Source organism: Heliangelus exortis, chromosome 1 (assembly GCF_036169615.1).
Source record: "Heliangelus exortis chromosome 1, bHelExo1.hap1, whole genome shotgun sequence".
Taxonomy (NCBI): Eukaryota; Metazoa; Chordata; class Aves; order Apodiformes; family Trochilidae; genus Heliangelus; species Heliangelus exortis.
Window position 1 is genome coordinate 122,992,320 of NC_092422.1, and position 22,773 is coordinate 123,015,092.

Genomic DNA, 22,773 nt, shown 5'->3' on the forward strand with positions numbered 1-22,773 from the left:
CTTTTAGAAAATGTTTAAATGCTGGTAGGATACTAACGATGAGAAGAGCTGATACTTTTTTTTTTTTTTTTCCCCCTAGAGCTGCACAGTGATAAAGCATAATTAATTTCTCTTCTGTAGCTCATGGTTTAATGTATTTGAAGACTGATAAGCTGAACAGACAATTGAAGTACCTTTTATATAAATTATAATGTGGACAGCAAAGTACATGTTGAGCTGTTAAACAGTAATCATTGAAATGAGATTACAGTCATGTTTTGATCTTGATAACCTGTGCAGTTCTTGTATTTTTATTTGGATGCTTGGCACCTTCAAAGATTTCTGTATGAGATTTTCATGTCAGTTTCTTCTTTCTGCCTGATTTCTCTAGCAGTGTATGTAGACAATATATACTTCTGCTTGTTACTTCTGAAAACAGAAGTAATTTAATTCAACAAGTACAGTTTTGATTCTTTGAAATCTCCTTTGTGTTCATTACTTTGAGTACATTTTATACTGTAGAAACCAAAAGTGAACGTGCTTCTAAGGCTACTTTAGACAAAAGGCACTTCATGTCTACTTCATTTGCTGCCCATCATCAAGCTTCTCCTACAGCTCTTTTCTCAGTAAAGTTGATGATTTCAAAAGGGAAATAGTGCATAATCAAATAATAATTAGTTTTTCTTTCTTCATTCAGTACCTACAATTTGAAATCTCATGCCAAAAGCAGAGAAAGATAAGTTGTGAAGAACCAAAGTTCTCTAGATTTTTGAATGAATTCCTCTTCTCTACTTTCAGGTTTTCATAGATCAGGTGATGTCCTGAGCTCTTCATCTGCATTTCCTTGTAGCCTCATCTCTAAAGTAAGGGTACAGACATAGAGGTGGAAAGTATAGTGACTGGGATATTCCTAAGAATTAAAAAACTGACCGTCAAAGTAGCTGTAGTACCCCTTTAGAGTGGTTGAAATTGACTCACTTGTGTTATGTGTGCAGCAAAGAAAATAACTGAAGGGGATCCTGAAGGAGTTCCAAGCTAAGGAGTTACTCCAATTAAAAAAAAGTCAAAGGTAGTTTGGCTTTCAAAACAGAAACAATTAAACAGCTCATTTTATTTACTTCAGAAATACATCTGGATAGAAGGTGTTGTGCTGAAACTGCATTCAGGATGTACAGCTTAAATTTCAGTATGATAGTACCTGGTTATTTCATGCTTCTACACATTTCTAATGAGGCATAGGCGGCTAGTCCTTCTGAAGATTTCTCTTGAATTCCCTTTTATTAAATAGAAATGTAGAGTAATTTTAAGAAAAGCAAAGCTGTAGATCTCAATTACAGGTACTAAAAGTGAAAACCAGAAACTTCTTGGACTGTTTAATTTCAGGCTTATGAATCCTAGTTACCAAAAGGAAGTGAAATGAAGTGCAGTGGGAGAATTCTTCTGGTTACTTGTCAGCATACTTGGGTCTGTTGAACTTGGGTTCTGTCATACTTGGGTGGTAAAACAGATCTAAACTTCCCTTAGAGTGCAGATAAATTTATTTTAGAGTGTTTTGATGAGGAGACGCTGTTTTCCAGGGATGTTGAACTGATTCAGATTAAGTACTTGACATCAAAACAAAACAGGTTGGTGAAAGAATAGGATATCCTAATAATGTTAAGAAATAGGCTTTGTTTCATCCATCACTACATAGTCTTTTGCTCTTTGAGATGACAGGTGACATCAACTGGACTTTGTATCTGAGATATTGAAAGACAGCTTGCTAGAGAGAGCAGGGTTATGAAGGTGATTGTTACAAGTTACAAATGATTATAACTCTACTTACTGCTTTGAGGCTTTTGTCATCTAATGACATTATAGTAACTGTTAGGACTCTTTTCTTTTTTTTTTTTTTTTCTCTCCCAAAGTTTTACAGCAAAACTACTTCAGTATTTCTCTAAGTGAAAAACTAATTTTCAATAAAGATGTGTATTAGACTATGATATTGTGTTGGTGACATAGGATTCCTTAGGGAATACCAAATGTCTGTAGAGGCAGTGATTTAAATTTACATTTTCATAAAACATTTTCTGTTTCTAAGACAAATCTTACAGCAGCTTAATCCAGGTCACTGACACAGTAGGAGTACCAGACTCTGCAACGTGATATAAAATCCAGAATGAGATTACTTTCCTATGGAAGGGATTGGCCTGCTGTTGGTCTTTGCAGTGAAGTGACTGAGTGAATGATGGGCTCTAACAACAGAAGAATGATTGTGTTTGTAATTCAGAAGAAATTGTTTTGAAGACAAACATAGACTTAAAGTTCCCTCTTCTGTTAGGGAAAAAAAAGAGAGCAAATGGATCAGCTCAGCATGTGTTCAGCAACTGTGCTCTGTACTTACTGTGTGATCTGTTCACTGCTTCTTTACAGAGATTTCCTGATAAAATATTCACCTATCCTTGCTCTGGCTTTAAGCTGTAGATTTCAGGATCTGAGAGAAATTCTTCTTTGCTGTGTGTCTGTGACTGCTTGTTGACAGGATCAGTGTTGCTTGTCTGGTATTAGTCAACATTTTTTTTACCTTTTAATTGTGTTCAAACAATTCGGGATACTGCTTGTCTTTCAGGTGGTGTTTGCTAATTCTTCATGTCAGGTGTAATGTTATTGACTGACATTAATAGTTAGTTTCCTGGGTTTCCCTTGTAGTAATGCTGTCTTATTGATTTGTCACTTGCTTGTATTTTTCCACTTCTGGTTTCTATTTCTTTCCTCTTCACTGAATGTAACTAACAGCACTGTCTCTGTTCTCTGTAACCTTCTTGTTGCCTCATCTTCACTGATCTCTATTCAAGGTCTAGAAAACTTCAGATACCTTCAGGTAGAGAGCTGGTTATTTTAAGAGAAGGTAGTGTAATGTTTGAGTCCTTTGATGTGCCAGACTGTTGTTTGAGGCTGAGAGGGGAGTAACCTCTCTAACTGATCAGCCAGAGTTACCCAATGTCTTATTTGTATTTTAGTTGTTCTACTTGGCTTTGAAATTTGGGAACCCTTGTCTTAACAGTCTTGAGTTACCTGAAAAAAAAGCAAGATGTAAAAACAACACAGGGCAGAATTTTCACAGGCAAAGAACAAGAAATATCCAGCGATACAGAATGATCTTCAGTCTCTAAAGCTGTTAGTCTCCATTTAGAGTTCATGGTTTTGAACCAGCAGTGGCAATTGTGACAGCTTGATGCATGGCAGTTGCCTTCTTTTGTATGTTTAAATGAAGATACATTTGTTGGGGGGGGAGTGGTTCCCCCTTGCCCCTTGAAGGCACCCTGAAAAATATCTTTTGTGAGGCTTGCCAGGACAACTTAACCTGGGAGTGGGATGTTGCTGCAGGACAAGTACAGAGACAGGAAGAGTCTGCATGTGGTTATTGTATGGTGCGAGTAGTAATGGCCTGAACTCTTGCAGAGGATGAAGCCATTTGTGCTGAATGCTTTTATATTATTTCATATCCATTTGCTCTTGGTTTTCCATGTGGTCTTTCCTTAACAGCATTCGCTGTTGTCCTTTATTTTCTTCACAGATTGCATTTATTTCAGATCTCAGTTTTTGTTTAGCCAGGCAAAATAACCTTAAGGCAAAATTGCAGTTTTCCAGGCCACTTCTCTGTTACACACATTACACCACACTGCTTCCAGTGAGAGCAATCTTACCTTGCATTTGGTGTGCTAATGATCAGTGCTCTGCTTCTGTGAAGGTATTAAGTTGGCTTAAGCAGTCATATGCTTTCTTCTCTGCCTGGTAGGGGCATATTGCCACCACCTTTTTGTTGCCAACATAACTATTTGCAAAGCCACTTGGCAAACATATGTCAAAAGTCTTCTTTCTTTCCCAGGTTGTCAGCTCAATCATCATTTGCATTAGGAGTAGTGTCTTTTGCCTGTGTGTTTAGTATCCTTGGCAGTGGGTACTGAAATGATCCATGTGTGTGCATGTCCACTTGACCATTAAATGGCAGCAGGAGCACTTCAGACAGATGTAGCAACATTTGTCTGAATGTTGTAACAGAACAAATTGGTCCCATGCTGGGACATCATGACTGCTATGTAAAAAATAATTACAGCAGAAAAATTTGTAATTTGCTTATTGTTCAGAGAGTTCTTCTAGTGAGAAATCTCTGAAGTTGTACCAAGTACAGCATCAGAGAAAGGGAGAAAAGACAATATTATGTAAGGTTTTAAAAAATACTGAACTGGAACGTTTTGTAAGCCTAGGTAAAAGACTTTCATTAATTCAAACACATTTTTTAATCTTAGTTCAAAGATGGTTTCTTGCAAGACCAAGTTTATTGACTGCCCCTTCAGAATTAACTTCAGTGGAGGTATGAGGTGAACTCAGCCTAGCTATGAGAAACTTGTTAGGCTTTTTTCTATCTGCAGTTATGTCCCCCATTGTACCCAAGGCATTCCATCTCTCTAGTATTTAGAAACAGTAATTGTACCACATCTTGTTATTGCTGAAAATATCCAGAAAAATATGGAAGAGACTGGTAAATCTTGTGCATTAAATGTCACCAAAGATTCTGTTTTATCATACCGGTTTTTTTCTTAGTGTCTTGCTTTGTGTCTCAGCATATTCTCTTTAGTGCATTGGATCTTAAACGTGGCCTGTTATTTGTAGGAAAAATATACATGTATGTTGCCAGTATTGGAGAACATGCCCTATACCATGCTTCTTACAATGTCCTCTATTTGGTAATTGAAAATTCTGTTTGCTTTGTTTCAAAAAAACCCCAAACAAACAAACAAGAAACCCCCCAAAAAACCCCAAATAAACAACAAACCCAAAACCAGACAAACAAACAAAAAACCCAAAACCCACAAAAAACCAAAACCCAAACAAAACAAACCTCTCTATTACTCTGTATTACTCTTTTGTTTTTTTTATTTTGCTTGTGCATACAAGTGTTTGGTTTTACTTTTGCGTTTTAGATTTTAAACTGGATTTTGTATGTTTTTTTGTGTTTTGTGTTCACACTATACAGAACTTGTAAATTTAAGCTGATTAATCAAAGGGAGTAAAATTACAGGCATTGCTTTTAATTTTCAGTGCTCATTTTATCTCTGGAGATGGAAAGTTCCGTGGCTTATTGGTGGTGTGTCTGTTACATTCGTGTAACCTTCTGGTTTTTGCCTTCCCCTTCAAGAGAAAAAAGACTCTGAAGTTTATGGGTCTAACAGCAAATGCACGCAGCTTTGCCATTCAGCTCCTTTGTTTTGTTGGCTTAAATGTCAGCCAATTTAACTGGACTCACACTGTGTTTTTTCACTTGGCTGTTGAAAGAACAGAACCTTTGATAGTAAACGTGGACCTGTTTAGTCTTATCTAATCTAGGAAGATCTCTCAAATAGAATGTGTCTATTGATGCTACTGTTTCATGCTGCCTCTATCTACATGGGGAGGATACATGTGTATAATTTCAAGAATGTAAACTTGTGATTTATTAAATTAAATTTGATAAATTCTGTGTGGGTAGGCTAATTTCCATATATTTTCTCTGTTCACAGAGGTTCTAGTTGGTGCTCTAGATTAGGAGCTGAATATAGAGAGTATTACTCACTGTGGGAGGAGTTTCTTTGCCCATATTGACAAAGAAAACTAGGCTCAGATAGGAAGTTAATCTTTCCTATCTTCAGTTTCACTAATTGTTTAGCAATGACTCTATAAATATTTAGTGTGGCTTCACCTCAAAAAATTAATTCCTTATTGAATAATATTTTATCATAAAGAAAAGCCAGTGATGGTTCTTTTTCCCTTTATTCACTAGTAAGTCAAACTGGGCTGTGATATTTGACATCAGAATTATTTTTCTTTCATCAGTAACAAAGGCCTTTTTTGTCAGATGTTGCATGTATCTGTGAGGTGTCAGTTCTTTGGCCTAGTGCAGTATAAAATAGAATAACTTTTTAAATAGTTATCTTCCTCACAAGGGAGACTGGTTGGTCAGAGGCATGTTGCATTGTTCCATGCCCTGTCTGTAGAAGCAACAGAAAAGTTTTTTTAACCAATGTGAACAAACGTGAGTTGAAACAAATGAACAGATTCAATGAGTAAGATGCCATATTTATAATCCATTCTTCTAGAATAGAATTGTGACTGTAAGGAAATGGATTTGTATTGTATGTGAATTTTACAAGTGTAATCTGGTGGCTCATGCTCTTAGATAAATTGTCCATATATTTTTCATAGGTGTAATTAATAGTTTGCTCTCTATTTGATGTGCAGTATTCTTAAGTGATCAGTAGCTTTTTTCTTTTTCAAAAAAATCGGGTAGATTGAAAACAGTTTAATAAATATAAATAATATAAATACTATGGAAAGTTTTGGTTTTGTTTTTTTTTTACAGGCATTTCCTGCTTCTGTTTTTAATATTGTTTGCAGTACTCTTAAGTTTTTCAGACCTCCCTCTCTGACACAAGCTTGGACTCTCACCCTCAAAAATGCTTAAGTTAGATGCATCTAGAATTATTAATGTAGCCAAACAGATAAATGATGCGTAGCTTATTACATGCTTGAAAATATTTAACAGACCAGTAACCGGTGTAATTAAAATGCTAGTGGAAAGATAAATTTTTATTATTATCTGTTCAAATTTGAATGATACAGCGAATGACATCATGGATTTTGAGAATCATTAACAACTGTAATGCTGAAATTCATGTTATTCTTATTTCTAGTTGTGTGTACTGTTTTTATTCTTCAGTTGATAATGCCTTACTTGATTTTCTGTCTTAGATCCCCTCAAAAATATAAATCTCATGACAGAATCTTCAGACCTCTTCAAAGTATACCTTCTCTTCACAGTGTACCTTCTTGCAATTTTTCTATTTATCTTTACACAATTTGTCCCACTGCAGTGTGAAGGCACCCGTTTCATTGTGGTGATTTTGACGAAGTGACCCACACTCGTTTTTACCTCTTCCTGTCCTTGGAGTTCATGTGAACCCTGCCAGGAGGAGAATACTCTTCCTTTCCAGCGTAGAACTGGCCATGCTGGTGTCTGCTTTCTTTGACATCCTGTGCCTGCACCTTGAGTTTGTTAACTCATCCTTAAGGGCTGTGCTGTGTCCCCACTGCTGTTTGCCTGCTGCTGCTAAGTAGGGTTTCTGTTCCTGTCCTTTCCTCCCACTTTAATTGGTGTCTCCAAATAACGAGTTGTTCAGAACACAAGCTGCCTTGAGATATTTGCAAAACACCTACTGCCTTGTAAAGCAGCCTGTAAAAACAGGCAAATAGTAACTGAAGTGGAAAAGTAATCTTAAAATGCTTAATCTTTATATAGAGGCATCTTAGTGCAATTTAACATCTGGAAACAGAGAAGTCAGCACTTTAGGCTGATCCAAAGCTTATTGAAGGGCAAGTTCTTTGACTTCAGAGGTCTTTGAATAAGCAAAATCTTTGTGAACTTTTGGTATTTGTGACTGTCTTGAAATAAATTGGCTAAAACTTAAATTAAAACTTCATTACTTTTGGAAATTTCAGCTGAATTTAACTTTACAAAGATTAAGCATACAGCATAGGTAGACGGTGTGTAAAGATCACATGCTTGCTTCTTTTTTCTTTTTTTTTTCCTTCTTTTTTCCTTTTTTATTTCTTTTTTTTTTCTTCTTTTTCTTTTTTTTTTCTTCTTTTTCTTTTTTTTTTCTTCTTTTTCTTTTTTTTTTTTTTCACTTTTCAACATACCAAGGATCTGAGAGCTTGAGAGCTTGATGGGAGTGGTGGGGTTTTTTTAAGAATTTTGGCTGTCAGCATTATAAGGCCTCTGATTTTTTTTTGTGAATCGATGAGTGCAGAATCTAATTGAGTTATTACTTTGGAAATCAAAATACTTTAATATCTGTCTGCTGTATAGACAGAGTGTTGCAGACATCTGTGTTTGCTAAATGATAAATGGCTCTTGCAGGGCAGATTGGTCTGGTACAGAAAAGGGAACCAGAACCCACTTGTTCAAATCTGATCTCACCTGGATGATTGAAAAACTGGAGTTTGTTTTCAGAACTGTATTATGGAGATTGCTTGTAAATGATATGATGAGTAAAGTGGGAGTTCAAGACTACTGTAGCAAACTGAGTTTTGCTTAATGACAATGAATATTGGAAGACTTCCCTCTGTGTGTTTTAAGGAGAAAAATGTGCATGAAAGGTGATTTGTAGCATGGTTTTCAAAGATTAACTTGCATTGCTATTGAAGACAAAAGCACTAATAACTTCTCAGGGTTAGACTGAAGATGGTTTCTAAGAAGCAGCAGTTCCTTTAACACATAGTCACTTCCTTCGTTCATATCAGTAAAAGACTGAACAAGCATCTCTCTGCCAGCTTTTCTGGGTTGTATCAGATAGTATCATATCAGATTGCTTGTCCTCATTCTGTCTGCAGAAGACTAAAAATTGTGTTAGTTATATTTGAGTGTATGCATCTATCTGCTGTCAATCTGAAACATTTGATATTTGGCTCTGTTCTGAAGCTTAAAAAAAAAACCCAACAAAACATAAACCCCCCCAAAAAACCAACTGTGTATTGTTCTTATAGTTGGTAAGTACTTGGGGGAACATCAGGAGTCTTCTATCATCTAATCATGGCCACTAGATCTATAATATTAATCAGGTAACTCCATTTTGAGTTTAAATTAAATTAATGTTAAATGGAGAAAATATGTATGCATCTGATGAACTGGTGAAATTCCCCTTTAATTTTGATAAACTGAACTAAAATGAACTTTTCTGTGAAATTGTGACATTTTAGAAAACCAAAGCAAAATCTGAGTTGTATAGGTAATCTTTTCAACTTTGGTCTCTAACAAGATTTAGCAGGTTCTGCAATGCTGGCCTAAAGTGAGAATAACGAAGTCATGAAGAAGACATTTCCCAGTGCTAGATACTGGTCACTTCTTCTGCATTTTCTTAAAAATGCAGCCTGTACATGTCTGAATTAGCAAGAATACTGATGCTTTAAGAGAGAAAAAATCGGTTTTATATTGGTGACCATTTTTTTTCTCTAAAAAAATTATATTTCAGTAGAGGGAAGCATTAATTCACACATGGATTCACACTCCTCACTCCTTATAATGTTAAGCTCTTTAAAAATCAAGCCTAGAATTTCATTCAATCTTAGTTAAAAATGGTGCTTCAGCACTCCAAGAAATCCTCCTTTAATAGGGGAAATTTTATAACTATAGTTAAAAAAAAATTTGCTTTTATATTATCTCGAGGTTTAGAATATGTCTTAGATTTTCTAATCCATGTATCTGTTAATTTATGTGTAATATTCTTCAGCTGTAGACCTTTTTGATTCAAAAATTGTGTAGGCTTAAATATTCGCAATATCAAAAGCCAGAAACAGCCTGTTTCCGTATAAAGGATTCTGTTTTTTTCAGTTACTGCCCAAGTGGAAAATTGGAAAGAAATTATTGTGCTGTCAGGTAGCTTTAGAGAACAACAAAGCTTAAAATTGCACATATGTTTTTTGAGACTAATATATGTAGGAAGATGCAGGTTTCAAAGAACATTATATGAGAATTGAGTAGAATCACATATAAAGGATGTGTCCTTCCATGTTAGATGTTTTTTTTTAATAGTTTTTGGGACAAAACATAGGCCATCATTTTGGAGAAGTTAAAATAAATGCAGAAATCAATCCGTTTCAAAAAGGTCTTTAAAGCAGGTCCTGAACAGGAAGAGTAAATGGTCCCTTTGGAACATTCTCTGGATACAGTTTCTTAACAATAAGAATATCCTGCTTTTGAGAGAGAGAGAGAGGGGGGGGGGGGGAGAGTATGAGCAGAAAATTATTCATTCTAGGGTGTGGCTTTATTGCACATACAGCGATGCATTACAAGGGCAGTTTTGAAACTGCTGGCTTAACTGTATCTCCAGCATTTATATATTTATTTGCTACATATCTGTAGCCAGTGCCTGACTATTTATACTTAGAATACCTGTAGTTGTCTAAGATGTTCTCCTGCTTTGTAATCCACCATTTTCCTCTTGGAGGTAGTTGCTCATTTGCCAGCAGTTGTACTGTTCATCTCAGACTCAGCCCCCAAAGGTTTGCTTTTCTTACCCATCCTTAATTGTTACTGTCTTGTGCAATGTAGTCTTGCGATAGCTTAGTTTATGTATGTGTTCTCCTACCACTGACATTTACAACTTGTTCCACCACTTTGTTCTCCCTTTTTATTTAGTATCACCTAAGCAAAGAGGTGTCTATGCAGCTGGAGAGTGTAGACCCTATATTTATGTCAGTCTAAAAGAAATCCTATTCACAATTTGTTATTAAATGTAGATCGTTAGAATACTGACTGCTTGCTTTTCTCTGTCTGGAGGAGGACATTGAGGATAATTTGATTTTCTAGTTTTGTATTTGAATTAACACATTTTGGAGTGTGAAGAGGCTGATAGATGCAGGGGAAAAACTGTATGAGCAGTTCAGTCATAAAAGGATGCTGTGCTAGTGTTTGTCACTGCCTATGTGACTCTTGAAGGCTCTGAGCAGTTGAACAAGTTTATTGTGAAATAACACCTAGTGTGAATTGGCCATATGGAGTCCTGAAGGACAGAATTGTGCTTCTTGTTCTGTAAGGGCAAACATGTGTCACACTGCAAAGTTCATCCTACCAGCTCAGACTTGTGGCAACGTGTTTATCAGCCTGGACCTTTGTTATTATTGCTTGTTTGCTTACAGCTTTCCATGAAGGAAGTGCCTCCTGTTTTGTTCCCAGTTTAGACTTATTCCCTGGCTGTAGAGAAATGTCCATTCTAGCCCTGGTTATCAGGCCCTGGTCCTGGCTATCTTATTTCCCTAGGTGGGATTGAGTTTGGGAATTGCTTTTGTGTTTAAAGCTTTTAGTGTTATCCCCTTCCTTCTTTTGTGAAGTGGGCAAAATATAGAAAAGTTCAGTAGCTTCTTATCCATAGACAAATAAGCTGAAAGAGAGAGAGTTCCAGCCTCCTTCCCAGTGGATTTGGTGGAAGAGGTGGTGGGGGAGGCAAGTGTGCACTAAATAAGCTTTCAGATGACTATTTAATTATCGGATTATAAAATCAGTTATCTAATCAGCTGGGTTTTTTTATTATTGTAAGTTTTTTGTTGTGTTTGGGTTATTTTGGGCTTTTGTTTGTTTGGGTTTGGATTTGGTTCTGGTTTTTTAAGGAACAGAGGTTATAATTTTCCCTAGCAGAAAAAAAAGCTGCAAAAATGTATGGGCATCCACCTCTCAAGACATTCTTCTTCAGTCCAGTGGAGTAATCCTGCTCAAAGGATAACTTGAATATTCAGTAGAATTTTCTGTAAGCTTTCCTGCCTCTTTATGTGTGGTGACAGATATTTGTTTCTGATGAGCTAGGTTTTTTCCCTCACTTTCTGCTTTTTAATTTTTCTTTTTTTCAGGCTTCCTTAAGCCAGATTTAATATTGATAGAATGAAAAAGTTTAAGAGGAGACTGTCCTTAACCTTGCGTGGAAGCCAGACAATTGATGAATCACTGTCTGAGCTAGCAGAGCAAATGACAATTGAAGAAAACAGCAGCAAAGATAATGGTAAGTGTGTCTTTGACTTTGCAGAAAATGTAAAGAATTTTAACAGGCCCCACTCAAGTGAGTGCTGTTGGGCTTTATTTCAGTTTTCACAATTGCATAGAGTTTCTCACTAACCTGTTCTGATTTATCTTGCATTTGACTCCCTTACTTCTTTTAACAGGTTGATATGCTGTTATGTATTGCTTTGGTTTGCTTTGATATTAAACTGTTAAATAGCTATTTACCAGAAGCTGCCTAAATTGATATTTTAATTTGGCATGCAGCAAGGATTATAGAAGTTCTTCCAGTAAACAAAGTCATTGTGTGAATTGATTGGGTCTTGCATCAATTTCATATGGCTTCAAATTAAATCTTTTCATATGATCACTATTTGGTAATATAATTGATTGGAATTGCTTAAGTATTATAAAACTTTACCTTTTCATTAGTGATGCAGTAGTCTGAGAATTCTATCACCCTTTCATGTCTCTGAATGGTACTTCAGAAATACGAAGGCAGCTACAAAGATTCAGGGTAACTGGCTTGTGTATTCTTATGCAAGTCTTTGGCTGATCCCATAAATATACTGGCTGCTCTAAAGTTGACATTAATGATGATACTGCTTTTGAATGTAAACTGCTAGAAGATTGACTGGAAGAGATTTTGTTGCTTTGTTGTGTTTCCCGGGCTGCTGCTTTTAAGTCATATTTCATTTTCTATTCTGTTAAGCGCTAGTTCTTGCTCTACTGACATCTAAGATTTTTTCAAGTACCAGGTGATTTGAAATTTTTTTCCTCCCATTTCACACCAATTAATGATTCTGAGGTTTCCCATTGAAACCTGACAGGACTGGGAAATTTAAGCAGGAGAGGCAATGGAAGTTGCCCTGCAGACTTTTAATACCCATTCAAGACCTGTTGTATACCTGTTGCTGAATTTACCTTTGGCAAAAAAAAGCTAATCATATTTTTCATTTTTACCCCTAGTCCCTGTTATACTCATTGCTGTTTTCCTATCTTTATCATGAGCCACGCCCAGTAGCTTCGTAAATGATGTTTATTACAACTTATGTGTTGATGAAACAGGTCTACTCTGAAACAGTTGTAGCATTTTTGCATCCATATCTATGAAATAATTCCTGAGACGCTAAGCAGCTGTCTCACATGGTTTCACTTGTATTACCACTTGTTACTGCTGCATATTTTGTTCAGATTTTTATATACTTCTGATTGATTTCATTATGCAAATAAATGCTAAGAATATTACTTCCATGCTGGGAAATGAGCATAGAAAAATTGTCACCAGCATCAATGAATGTAGTGAACTAGGTTGCTAAATGGATTCTGGTGAAAACTGGATCTATGAAGAAAAAAAAAAAGATTTTATTTTAAACTTGTTCTTGGTGTCAGCTCAAACAAAAGCAGACACAGTAATTAATTTACAAAAGCATGAGCTGATGCCATCTTAAACCATGTCATACCATCTATTTACAGCTTATAATATTAATCTGACATTTATTTCAAACAGCATACTTATATATTTTCTGCAGGTTTATAACCCAACTTGGCAAAACTTCTCATTAGATATTTAAAGTGATGAAAATACAAATGAAAAAAATGTGTCTAATTACAAATTCATTATTTAGCTTTTAGTGCTCCTTTTATTTTGCTTTACACATCTTCATTGGCCAAAAGGAAGATACGCTAATATTGTGTGATACTGTCCATGCTTTGCTTACAACTGCAAAATATCATTGTTGCCTTAGTAAGGTATCTTAGGATACACTGAAGTGCTGCTAATGCTCTTCAAAGAGGAAGGATAGTAAATATAAAGTATACTGTTGCTATGTATAATCTTGTCATTTTATGTAATTTTTCAAAGTTTTACTGACATTTGCTTCCTTTTCCTGATACCTTTAGAATGCAGATATTGGTATCTGTCTTATCTTTGATCTTGGAGAGATAAGATACTACTTTGAATATTTTTGTTTTCTCTGTTTTTCCCTTCCAACCCTCCTTTTCTTAGAAAGCAGCGATGGAAAAAGGCTTGCTACACCAGCTAGTGCTGCTTTTCCGAAGGAAGCTCTTAATTTTCCCACGGATGAGATAGTTTGGAAGGAGTAATTTTCAGACAGACCATAGTAATCAGGATTTGGGCAACAACAATTGCTAGAAAAAACAGTCAGGAAACAAGTTCCCTCTTCTGGTGGAAGACAGGTTTGGTGAAGAGCATAGTGTGGAAAAAAATCCTCCACTGGACAATATTTTTAAAAAGTACTCACAGAGGAGTGCTTAAATGAGAAAGGTTTCCTCAGCATGTTGTATAATCAGTGTTAAGAAGCCTATACTAACTTCAGATAGAGTAGTTTATAAAGTGGTAGCTGCGTTAAGATCTTGAAAGTGCATCTCATACTGTGATGGTGCTGATCTCAGAAGGCAGGAGTAACAACCTCCGTAGTTGTGCTTTTAAGAAGAATAAACAGCTCCTTTACCCTGTGGAACAGAGGAAAATAAATATGCCCAGTTCACAGGCTTTGAACCTGTTCTTAAAGGAACTTAAAAGCACAGGCTTGGAAATCAAAGGCAAGCTAATATCTTGATCTACAGAGAACCAACGTCAGGGATACAAACAGTCTTCAGAAAGTGGTTCTTCATATGTGGTTTATTTTCAGCTTATTGTTACGTCATGAGCTTGAGAAATGAGAGTTGAAGGGCGTTGCAAATCTTCTCATGACAGAAAGCAAAGATAGACCCTGAACAGTCTTTATAGCAAATATTTTCCATCGTTGTTGTCCAATTTTTTTTATTTTTTTCTTCCTAGCGAATCACCCATCTTTTCTCCTGTCATTCCATTCTGATGGCCATGTTCACTGAAGGATACAATTTAATACAAGTTAGCTTTTTTCCTTCTTGACAATGGCTGTGTTACTGGACCTTAGAGCTGGTAGAGGCTACATCCATAGGAAACCATCATCTCTGCTGACCTGGATCGGTGCTCATCTCTGTCCAATTTTCACATACATGTCCTGCAAAATCTTTAAGTTCCAGTTCAGCACTGCAATTTGAGATGCAGATCACATGCACAGAGTATCAGAGCCCTTTCCTGGAGGTCACCCTTCTCCAATAACCTGTGTTACTCAATCGCCCAACACACGTTTCCTTTTCCAGAGCAGTTGCCTCTGATTTCAAATGGTGTACTGCTTTGGTACAGAGACACACCTTGTCATTAGCTCCAGCTTTGAGTTGTTTTAAAGAACAGCACTCCTAACACAGAAGAAATTGTCCCTTTTGCAGTTCACAGACATAAAAGTAGATAAGTAACTTTCAGTGTCTTAGCAGTGCATCAGTACCACTCAATCAGCTAACCTTTTGCATGCCATCTCATTTCATACACAGCCTCCTTCATCGCGTGATGTCAGTAGAATCTCAGTATGCAGCACTCATCCGTCGGCAGTGAAATGGGATTAGCAGGGATCAACCCATATTGTTCGGTGCAGTAGCACAGCACTATTGCACTGAATGAACAATAACTATCAGTTTTGCTTTGGGGTTTGTGATTTTTTTGAATGCCTTCAAATTATTTAGTGATTGGAAATCTGTATTGTATTTAATCTGCCTTAAAAATTATTTTCATCATAATTGGCGTCTGGGTGAGGAAGCATCGCAAAATCAGATGCATAAACCATAAAAGTAGAGGGACCAGTAAAATGCCTAGCATACATCTGAAGCCTTATGAACTGTGGACTGTATGAAGTATACTTTGAGCTTTTATTTTTCTAATTACAGAAGCTTTTAGTGGTTTCTGTTTCTACATACAAAGCCAGTTTGTTGGATTTGTTGTTTATTTTCTGTTCTGTCTTGATTCAAGCACACTAACCATGTGCCCACTTGCTTTTTTAATTCATGTATTCAGATTAATATTAAAATACTAAATGCTAATTTTATAGCAGTTGACAACTAAATTTGCTCCTGAAATCTTTCTTGCCATTGACATACTAATGAAATTTGGCTAGAAGTAACATCCAAATCATGCATATTTAAAGCCCAATTAACTGTAAAATTTATGCAAATACTTTAATACATATGAATATGCTCTCTAATGAAAGTGAAAAATGTGACTGTATTGTCTTATAATATAAAATACATTATCACAAGCTCCAGGCATGCTTTTAAGAAGATAATGTTAAAAAATACATCCACAGCTCTTGCATTAATATGTTCATAACTCAGAAAGCCATTCTGTATTGCCAGTTTTTATTTTTATATATATAGGTATATATACACACATACATACTAAACCAAGTGAGCCATAGAAATGGCTTCGTTAATTTCTAGAATAATATTTATCTCCATTTTGGTCTGTTTTAGCTCAGTCATGTGATCATAGGATCCAGTCTCAAACACTTGCATAATCTTTTTGTAATTTTACAGGTGTGAGTAATAATGGAAGGATCAGCTACAGTAAAGTGCGTAAGTGTTTTTTAGGTTTAAGGCCTTTAATGACTAGTTACTACTCTGATATGAGGAATGATTGTTTATAAAAATCAGCACATTGCAGTACTGTCTGAGAACATCCAAATGTCTTTGTAGTTGCAGTCATTTCATATCATCTTCTGTTCAGCTGAGAAACTCCCATTCCATCTGCTATGTGTGATTCCTTGAGTATGGAAGAAAAACAGTGTATTGCAACATACTTATTTACAAGATGTTCTTGAAATAAAAATATCACAGAAATACCGGTAATAAATAAATACAATTTCTCTTTTGATAATGAAGGAAGGTATCAATGTAAAAATAACGGGGGCACTGGGTGAAATCCCCAGAAGTGCTTGAGCTCGCTCTAGAGCAACAGATTACTGCAAATAACTGGCACTTGTCACAGCTAAATACTGAACCTTTTACTTGACCTTACACTGTACTGATGGGGCCTTTATTACAGTCTGTGCTGTGCTGTGCATACATCAGTTTTTGTTATTCCTGTTCAGTATGGTTTCTCCATCCCACATACACTGCACAAGAGTGTTCTGCTTCCTTTCTGTTTTAATTTGCTTCTTCCAACAAAACCTGGAGGCTCTGTTCATGTGTGGAAGTGCTTATAAAAGTGACTGAGCATGAAAATTCAGTGCCTGAAAACTTGCTGCAGAGACCTGCAGTCTTGGGGGACAAGGGGGCTGTCCACTCCTACGTGTTTTCCTTCACAAGCACAATGCAGATTTGGCAGAACATGGTGCTTAGGTGAAGAAGTGGACTCTCTAAATACACCAGACATCATCTAGTGTAGAATCACTGATGAATGTGTAGAGATTTTTTTTTTTTTCTCAAGTGGCATTCAGATGGACTTACTGGAAGTACAGAGAAGTAAAGCAGACCTAAATAGCCAACAGTTATTTCTGGATGCAGGGCAAAAAGGAGCTAGATTCTGTTTCCTGATTTGGGTGGCCTTGTGGCCTCAGATATGTTTGTATTGAGAGCTACAGGGTAGTTTTCTGTAGAGAGGTCAGGGATATTTCTGTCTCTAGCTACGATGCTGACTTATGTTGATTTAAATTGTGCCCTAGACAGTGTTCTGAAGGATTTGGTGTAGCACGAGGTTTTTCTGGAGTTAGCTTTTGAAAGGAGAATTAGTAACTGCTGGTGTGTCATGCATATGTGGCAAGAGGTGCAGGACTACCATGCTTATGTTCCAGTCTGTGATGGCCAAAAGTACTGTCTTGAGAATTATCTTTTTAGGAGTATGAAATACATAAATCTCAAGGGCAGATTTTCAGCTTTGAATATTTTTAATTTGGTTTTGATCTTTGTCTTGGCAAAGATCACTGTCTTGACTGAAGACAAAAACTTACTGTGTGTGAAGTCAACTTTGAAAGGCTTTTTGTCGTGATTTTTTGACTTGCATATTATTTCTCTTTTGTTGTTGTTTTTTTAGCTTTGTTTTTTTTTTGTAGTTTAAACAGACTTCTCGGAAAATTTTGTGTCCTTTTTGTCTGAAGTAAAAAAAAAACAAGTTTACAGGACATTACAGTCCCTTTTTAAACATCGAAGTACTTTGTTTCTGGGAGAAACTTGAAGGCTGTGTTTCTTTAGGTTTCTGTTGATTTTTTTCTTTAAATATGCTACCAAAATTATTTTGCCCTTGTGTCTTCCAAGTGAAGAATGTTTACTCTGAACACGACTGCTATACTCAAATGGGTTAATTTTGAGCAATGGGAGGAATGGCTTCAGGTTTTGCTAAGATTTTTTTATTGTAGTAGCCAATAGTTTGAAGGTTTCATCTTTATTATTAAATAAATAAATACAGCTTCAGGTAGTTTTGAGTGGTTGCTTTATTTTAAGTGACTTAATGTTTTCCTGGAGATCACATAATAGAGTCAAGGGAAACAACCCCGTAACATACAGTATTTTATAAACTGCTCCTCATGAAGATGCCTGAGTGCAGATATAGCAAATATACCGCTGTTTTGGGTTATTTAAATATTTCTTCTCTGGGAGCCATTACCTGTAATAAACTAATTTTACTGAGTGGGTCTGGCAGCCTTACAGGAGTATAATTAAATGTTGTACAGCGCAGTTCTAAAATGTCAGAAATTCACATGCTTACATTCTAGGATTTCTGAAGAAACAAAAGGCTTCTTGACAACAGCTTCTTCATGAAAGCAGTTTGTTCAAAATATTTTGTATTACCAGTTAAAAAAAAAAAATCAGACTTTACTGCCAGTTGACATGTAAAAATTGAGTAATGATTAATAGAGCATACATTCAGCTTGGTTAAATTAATGTGTAGTAGATGATGCCAAAATATTATTAAGTTACACGACAGCATTTGAGACAGCTGATGCAACTAATTCTAAAACATTACCATAGTGGATTGCAAGCTGCCTGAATTCAGGACTGTTCAGAGAATGAGTATTTAGTTTCTTGTATGTAGAGTTTTGACACTTCCCCATTCTCTATCAAAAATGAAAAAGAAAAGAACAATCAAAGCAAAACAAAACCCCAAGCAACTTGGAATTTTTCTGGGGCAAGGGTGAGGTCAAGGTGAGTGAAAAAGAAACTGTGTAGAGTCCTGTCCTATAAAAATCAGTAGCTGATTCTCCAGGTGTTCAGTAAGATTCTGTCACAGTTGAGCTGGTCCAAAGTCAGGCTGCAGCTAGAAGTGGTGAGTGAGGTTCTGCCCCCACCCTCCTATCAGTGCCAGCACTCTGTGTGCCCTGGGATCATCTAATTCAAAAACCTAAATCAAAATTACAGGTTTTTTTGCTGGGAGAGCACTTAGAAACACCTTTTTGGGAGCAGCAGTGAATTCTGACAGGCTCGCTATCTCACAAAAGTTCATCCTTATTTAGAATGTGGAGCATACCCGGGTGAAATGCCTGGTGTATATACACAAAGCAGAGATGACAAATGTTAGGTGTCTGCCATACTTAAATTAGAAAAAAACTCATCTTGTGTACTTTATATTTATATGAAGTTAAAATAATGTGTTCATATGGTTTTCTTGTCCAGAATGGATAATGGTTGCTGAATAATGTATCTTCTTGCAGATATATTTAGCTTTATCAGAGATATTTGGTTTAAGGATGAAATATCACAGATGATTTTGATTCTTTATTAAAGCCAGCTGAAGCAAATATCATTCCAGAATTTTAGGCAGTGGAATCTGAAAGCCAGCTTTGTCTTTTTGCCACATTATAGAGAAGCTCATGGGACATAAGAAACAAAAAGAGGTAGTTGAATATGTGGTATTAATAAAATATGTTCTTAAATGCATTTACATACCTAATGAAAACACTTTCTTTAATTCACCAGCTGATTGATGCATGACAGCATGCCAGTTGCTGAGGCCTTGCGGAGAAATGCCAGGCAATTCTGCAGGCTTTCTGGAGCTCAGATTAAGTAAATCCTGTTAAGTAAATCCAGCACAGGAAAGAAAGTGGTAGGGTGGCTCTTTGTTAAGATAGATGGACAACAGAAAGAACCTTTGTGAATTTATTGAAAAATTTCTTAATTTGGGAGTAATTTCAAGTCAGGGATTTGTGGTTAATTTAAATTGCAGTTAAAGGAAAAAGAGGAGACATCTTTGTAACCTCATAAAATAGTTTGTTTTAGCTAATCCTTGAACAAGCTTCTTGGTTAGATACACTATTGTTCTCCTTGACTCTGGCAGTTCTCATAATTACGAAGCTCAAAAATGAGTTCCCCTTACATTCAAGCATAAATTGCTGTAAAGAGCCACTGAAAAAATCTCTCAGGTCGCTTTTTGTATTTTGGCACTACAGAATATAGAGCAGGGTGAGGAAAGAGAGAGATAAATAATTTATAAAACCCATGCTGGAATAGTTGTGCCAGCATGAGCCAACAGGAGCGTACTGCCCAGATGCTGCAGAAGTCTTGTGCCGTAAGGAGAGCTGGAGATCTGCCTGGCTGCTCCGTCTCTGAGGATGACAATTAAGGGCAAGTCTAAGATTAGAGCCAAAAATAAAACGGCATTTCCCCAGAGTAGTGTACCAGTTTCTAGTTCAGAGACTTCCTGAACTAGGCAAGTCTCTGTGCAGTTAGTTACCCCGAGCAGATCTCTTGTTCAGTCTCCCCCTGAGTATTGTAAACTTCTTGTACTCATCCTGTAGTGGGGAGTTTCCACAGGGTGCAGAGGCTGAAGATCCGCTGCCGGGTGCTGCACGCAGCCTCTCACAGCTGGCTCTTTCAGTGACCCTCACCCATGTGCTGGAGGAGTTGGTGGATGCAGCTGATTTCTGGGTGATTTGGGGAGGGACTCTTTACAAGGGTGCATAGGAATAGGACCAGGGGCAGTGGTCTTAAACCAGAGCAGGGTAGGTACAGATCAGACATCAGGAAGAGGTTCATTACTATGACGATGCTGAAGGGCTGGAACAGGTTGCCCAAAGAGGCTGTGGATGCCTCATCCCTGGTAACATTGAAGATCAGGCTTGATGGGTTTCTGGGCATCCTGATCTAGTTAAAGATGTCCCTGCTCGCTGCAAGGGTGTTGGACTAGATAACCTTTAAAAGTCCTTTCCAACCCAGCACATTCTGTGATCCTGTGTTCTTCTCAGCCCTCCTTCAAGTCTGTGAGTTACACTTACACAGTTTTTATCTGTTAGAGAGAGGAAGCCTGGAACTGTGCACGATACCAAAACACAGTAGATCCATACACTTGTATAGTGGCATAGTGGTTTTCTTGTGTTTTTCTGCTCCCCTCATTCATTTTGGCTGTACTTAAATATTAAACCAATAGCACCATGAAAATACCAACTGTGCTACCAGAATCACCTCAGCCCTTTGAGTGGTTACTGAGTTATATTTACCAAATACATTCACAGTAAAATAAGGGATGTTTGTCAGTTTTATACAGGGAAATGCTGTGGGGTTTTGTTTTGGTTTTTTAAGGCAAATCAAACGTATAATCACAGATAAAATTATAAGAACCAGTTTATATATGTATGTTCTGAAGGCATCTAATTTTCACAGTTTTGACTCATCTTACTCAAAATCAAGCAGTTGCACTAAATTCACACCTTTAAAAACTGCAGCATTACCCTTTAAATTTAGGGATTCAACATGTTAATATTAGGAAAAAACACCCAATTTTTAAATTGAAATAAATGAAATTGTAACGTTGGAAAAGGTGCTTGCAGATCTTCAGGTACAAGATGTTAAACAGTTTTTTCAAAAGCACTTTCTTTAAATTTTCCATCTTACACATTCACAAAAATAACTGTGAACAGTCCTTCAAATTCATTCCCACAAGAGTTTGATAATTTTCAATATTTATTCCGTTTCTTAGCTATCATTGCCACTTTCTCAGGGAGGAGGTGGCACACAATGCAGAATTCATGTAAACGTTTCTTTGAGCATTTCTAGCATACCACAATACAAACTTAACTGTGTATATCAAAAATACTTTTCCAGATCATGAGTGTATACGTTACACCTTCATGACATGCCATGCGATCCCACCTTTTTGTAAGCTGTTGTGTACAAGGATTTAAAAAAATGCAGCATGTCAAAGGAAGTGCTATTTTTATTTCTCTTAGTCAGAAGTATGCTTTTGTAACCTTCATTTAATTGTTGGTAGTTATGCCTGTCCTACTACATAACCTAAATTATTTTTACTAAATTTTATAATGGGCTCCATAATTTAGAACATTACTTACGACAGCACAGGAAGGTAATAGTTGCCTATTATGGCAGAAGTTATTTCTGTGTAACTGAATCTTATTTTGTCAACCATTCATCTTTCGTTTTTATGTAAATTTTCTTCTTACTTGTTATATGTGTTTGTCCTTTTATTTGAGCCAAACCTCTTAGTATTTTAGAGCATTTTAGAAGTGGTTTTTTTTAACTGTAAAAGTGGCATGAGGACAACAAATTTTAAAAATAATTATATCTGTTCACCACAGTGTCATGCCAGTAATGAACATGAAACTCAATCTCTGCTTAATCATTCAGTGTGCTCATGAACTCTGGTCTTTTCTCTATGCTACACAGTTCATGGATATAGAATAATTTTAGCATGAGTACACAAAAGCCTTAATATCCAAGGGCAGTTATCAGCTCTGGGCTCTATGAATGCAGCTGTAGCCTTCATGTGTGCATACAGTCCAGCATGGTTAATGACACAGGAATCTGCAGCATCTGCCAATGTATAGAGGTGGGTATGGCTGGGCAGCCAGGCTGGGACCGTGTGCTGTCCCATGAACAGGCAGACTTTTGCTTCCAGCCATATGTCTCTGTGGCTTTCTTGTGCTGCTTTTTGGTGCTTCCCCTACCTTTTGGAGATGTATCCTGCCATTTTCAGTTTCTCATTAGGATGAGAAAGGTTATGCTAACTTTGATGTAGAATTTGCTTTGTGTGTGTATGTGTGTGTGACAATAATCTTTCCATGGGAAATACAGTTTCAGTTACCAAGCATCAGTCTGTCTCAGCACTTTGCTCAGGGTTTGAGTTCTCCTCCAATGTATAAAGCTGTTGACATTAGTGCCAGAGCTAAGAAATACTTCAGTGCTTTTTAGCAGCACGTTCCCATAATAGCAAAAAGTAAATCTGAGAAATTTGTTCCCAGGTTTATTATTATGGCATCAAAAAACTGAGGGTCTTTTGGTTTTCTTGGTGCAGTACAGCTTAGTCAAAGGGAGGAGAGTTTTATTTTCCAGACTTTCTCAGGAAAAATACCTCTGAGTTGGTTCTCTTTTTTTCATTAAAAAAAGTAGTTTTAGAAACAATTAAAATG

The 22,773-nt window shown here is 36.6% G+C and overlaps 1 protein-coding gene across 4 annotated transcripts in view; it reads left to right on the plus strand.

Annotated features, from left to right (window-relative positions):
• The window catches only part of CDK17 (cyclin dependent kinase 17), a 113,166-nt gene that overhangs the window by 48,423 nt on the left and 41,970 nt on the right, over positions 1 to 22,773 (plus strand). For 3 of the 4 annotated variants that reach the window (XR_011729972.1, XM_071764463.1, XM_071764455.1), the window contains 2 exons: positions 11,398 to 11,546; positions 15,956 to 15,994. Coding sequence is in view for 3 of the 4 variants with exons in the window: in XM_071764463.1 (XP_071620564.1) it covers positions 11,429 to 11,546; positions 15,956 to 15,994 (157 nt within the window). In the remaining variant the exon portion in view is untranslated. The remainder of the gene's footprint in view (positions 1 to 11,397; positions 11,547 to 15,955; positions 15,995 to 22,773) is intronic. The other variant, XM_071764471.1, reaches the window with a different exon arrangement.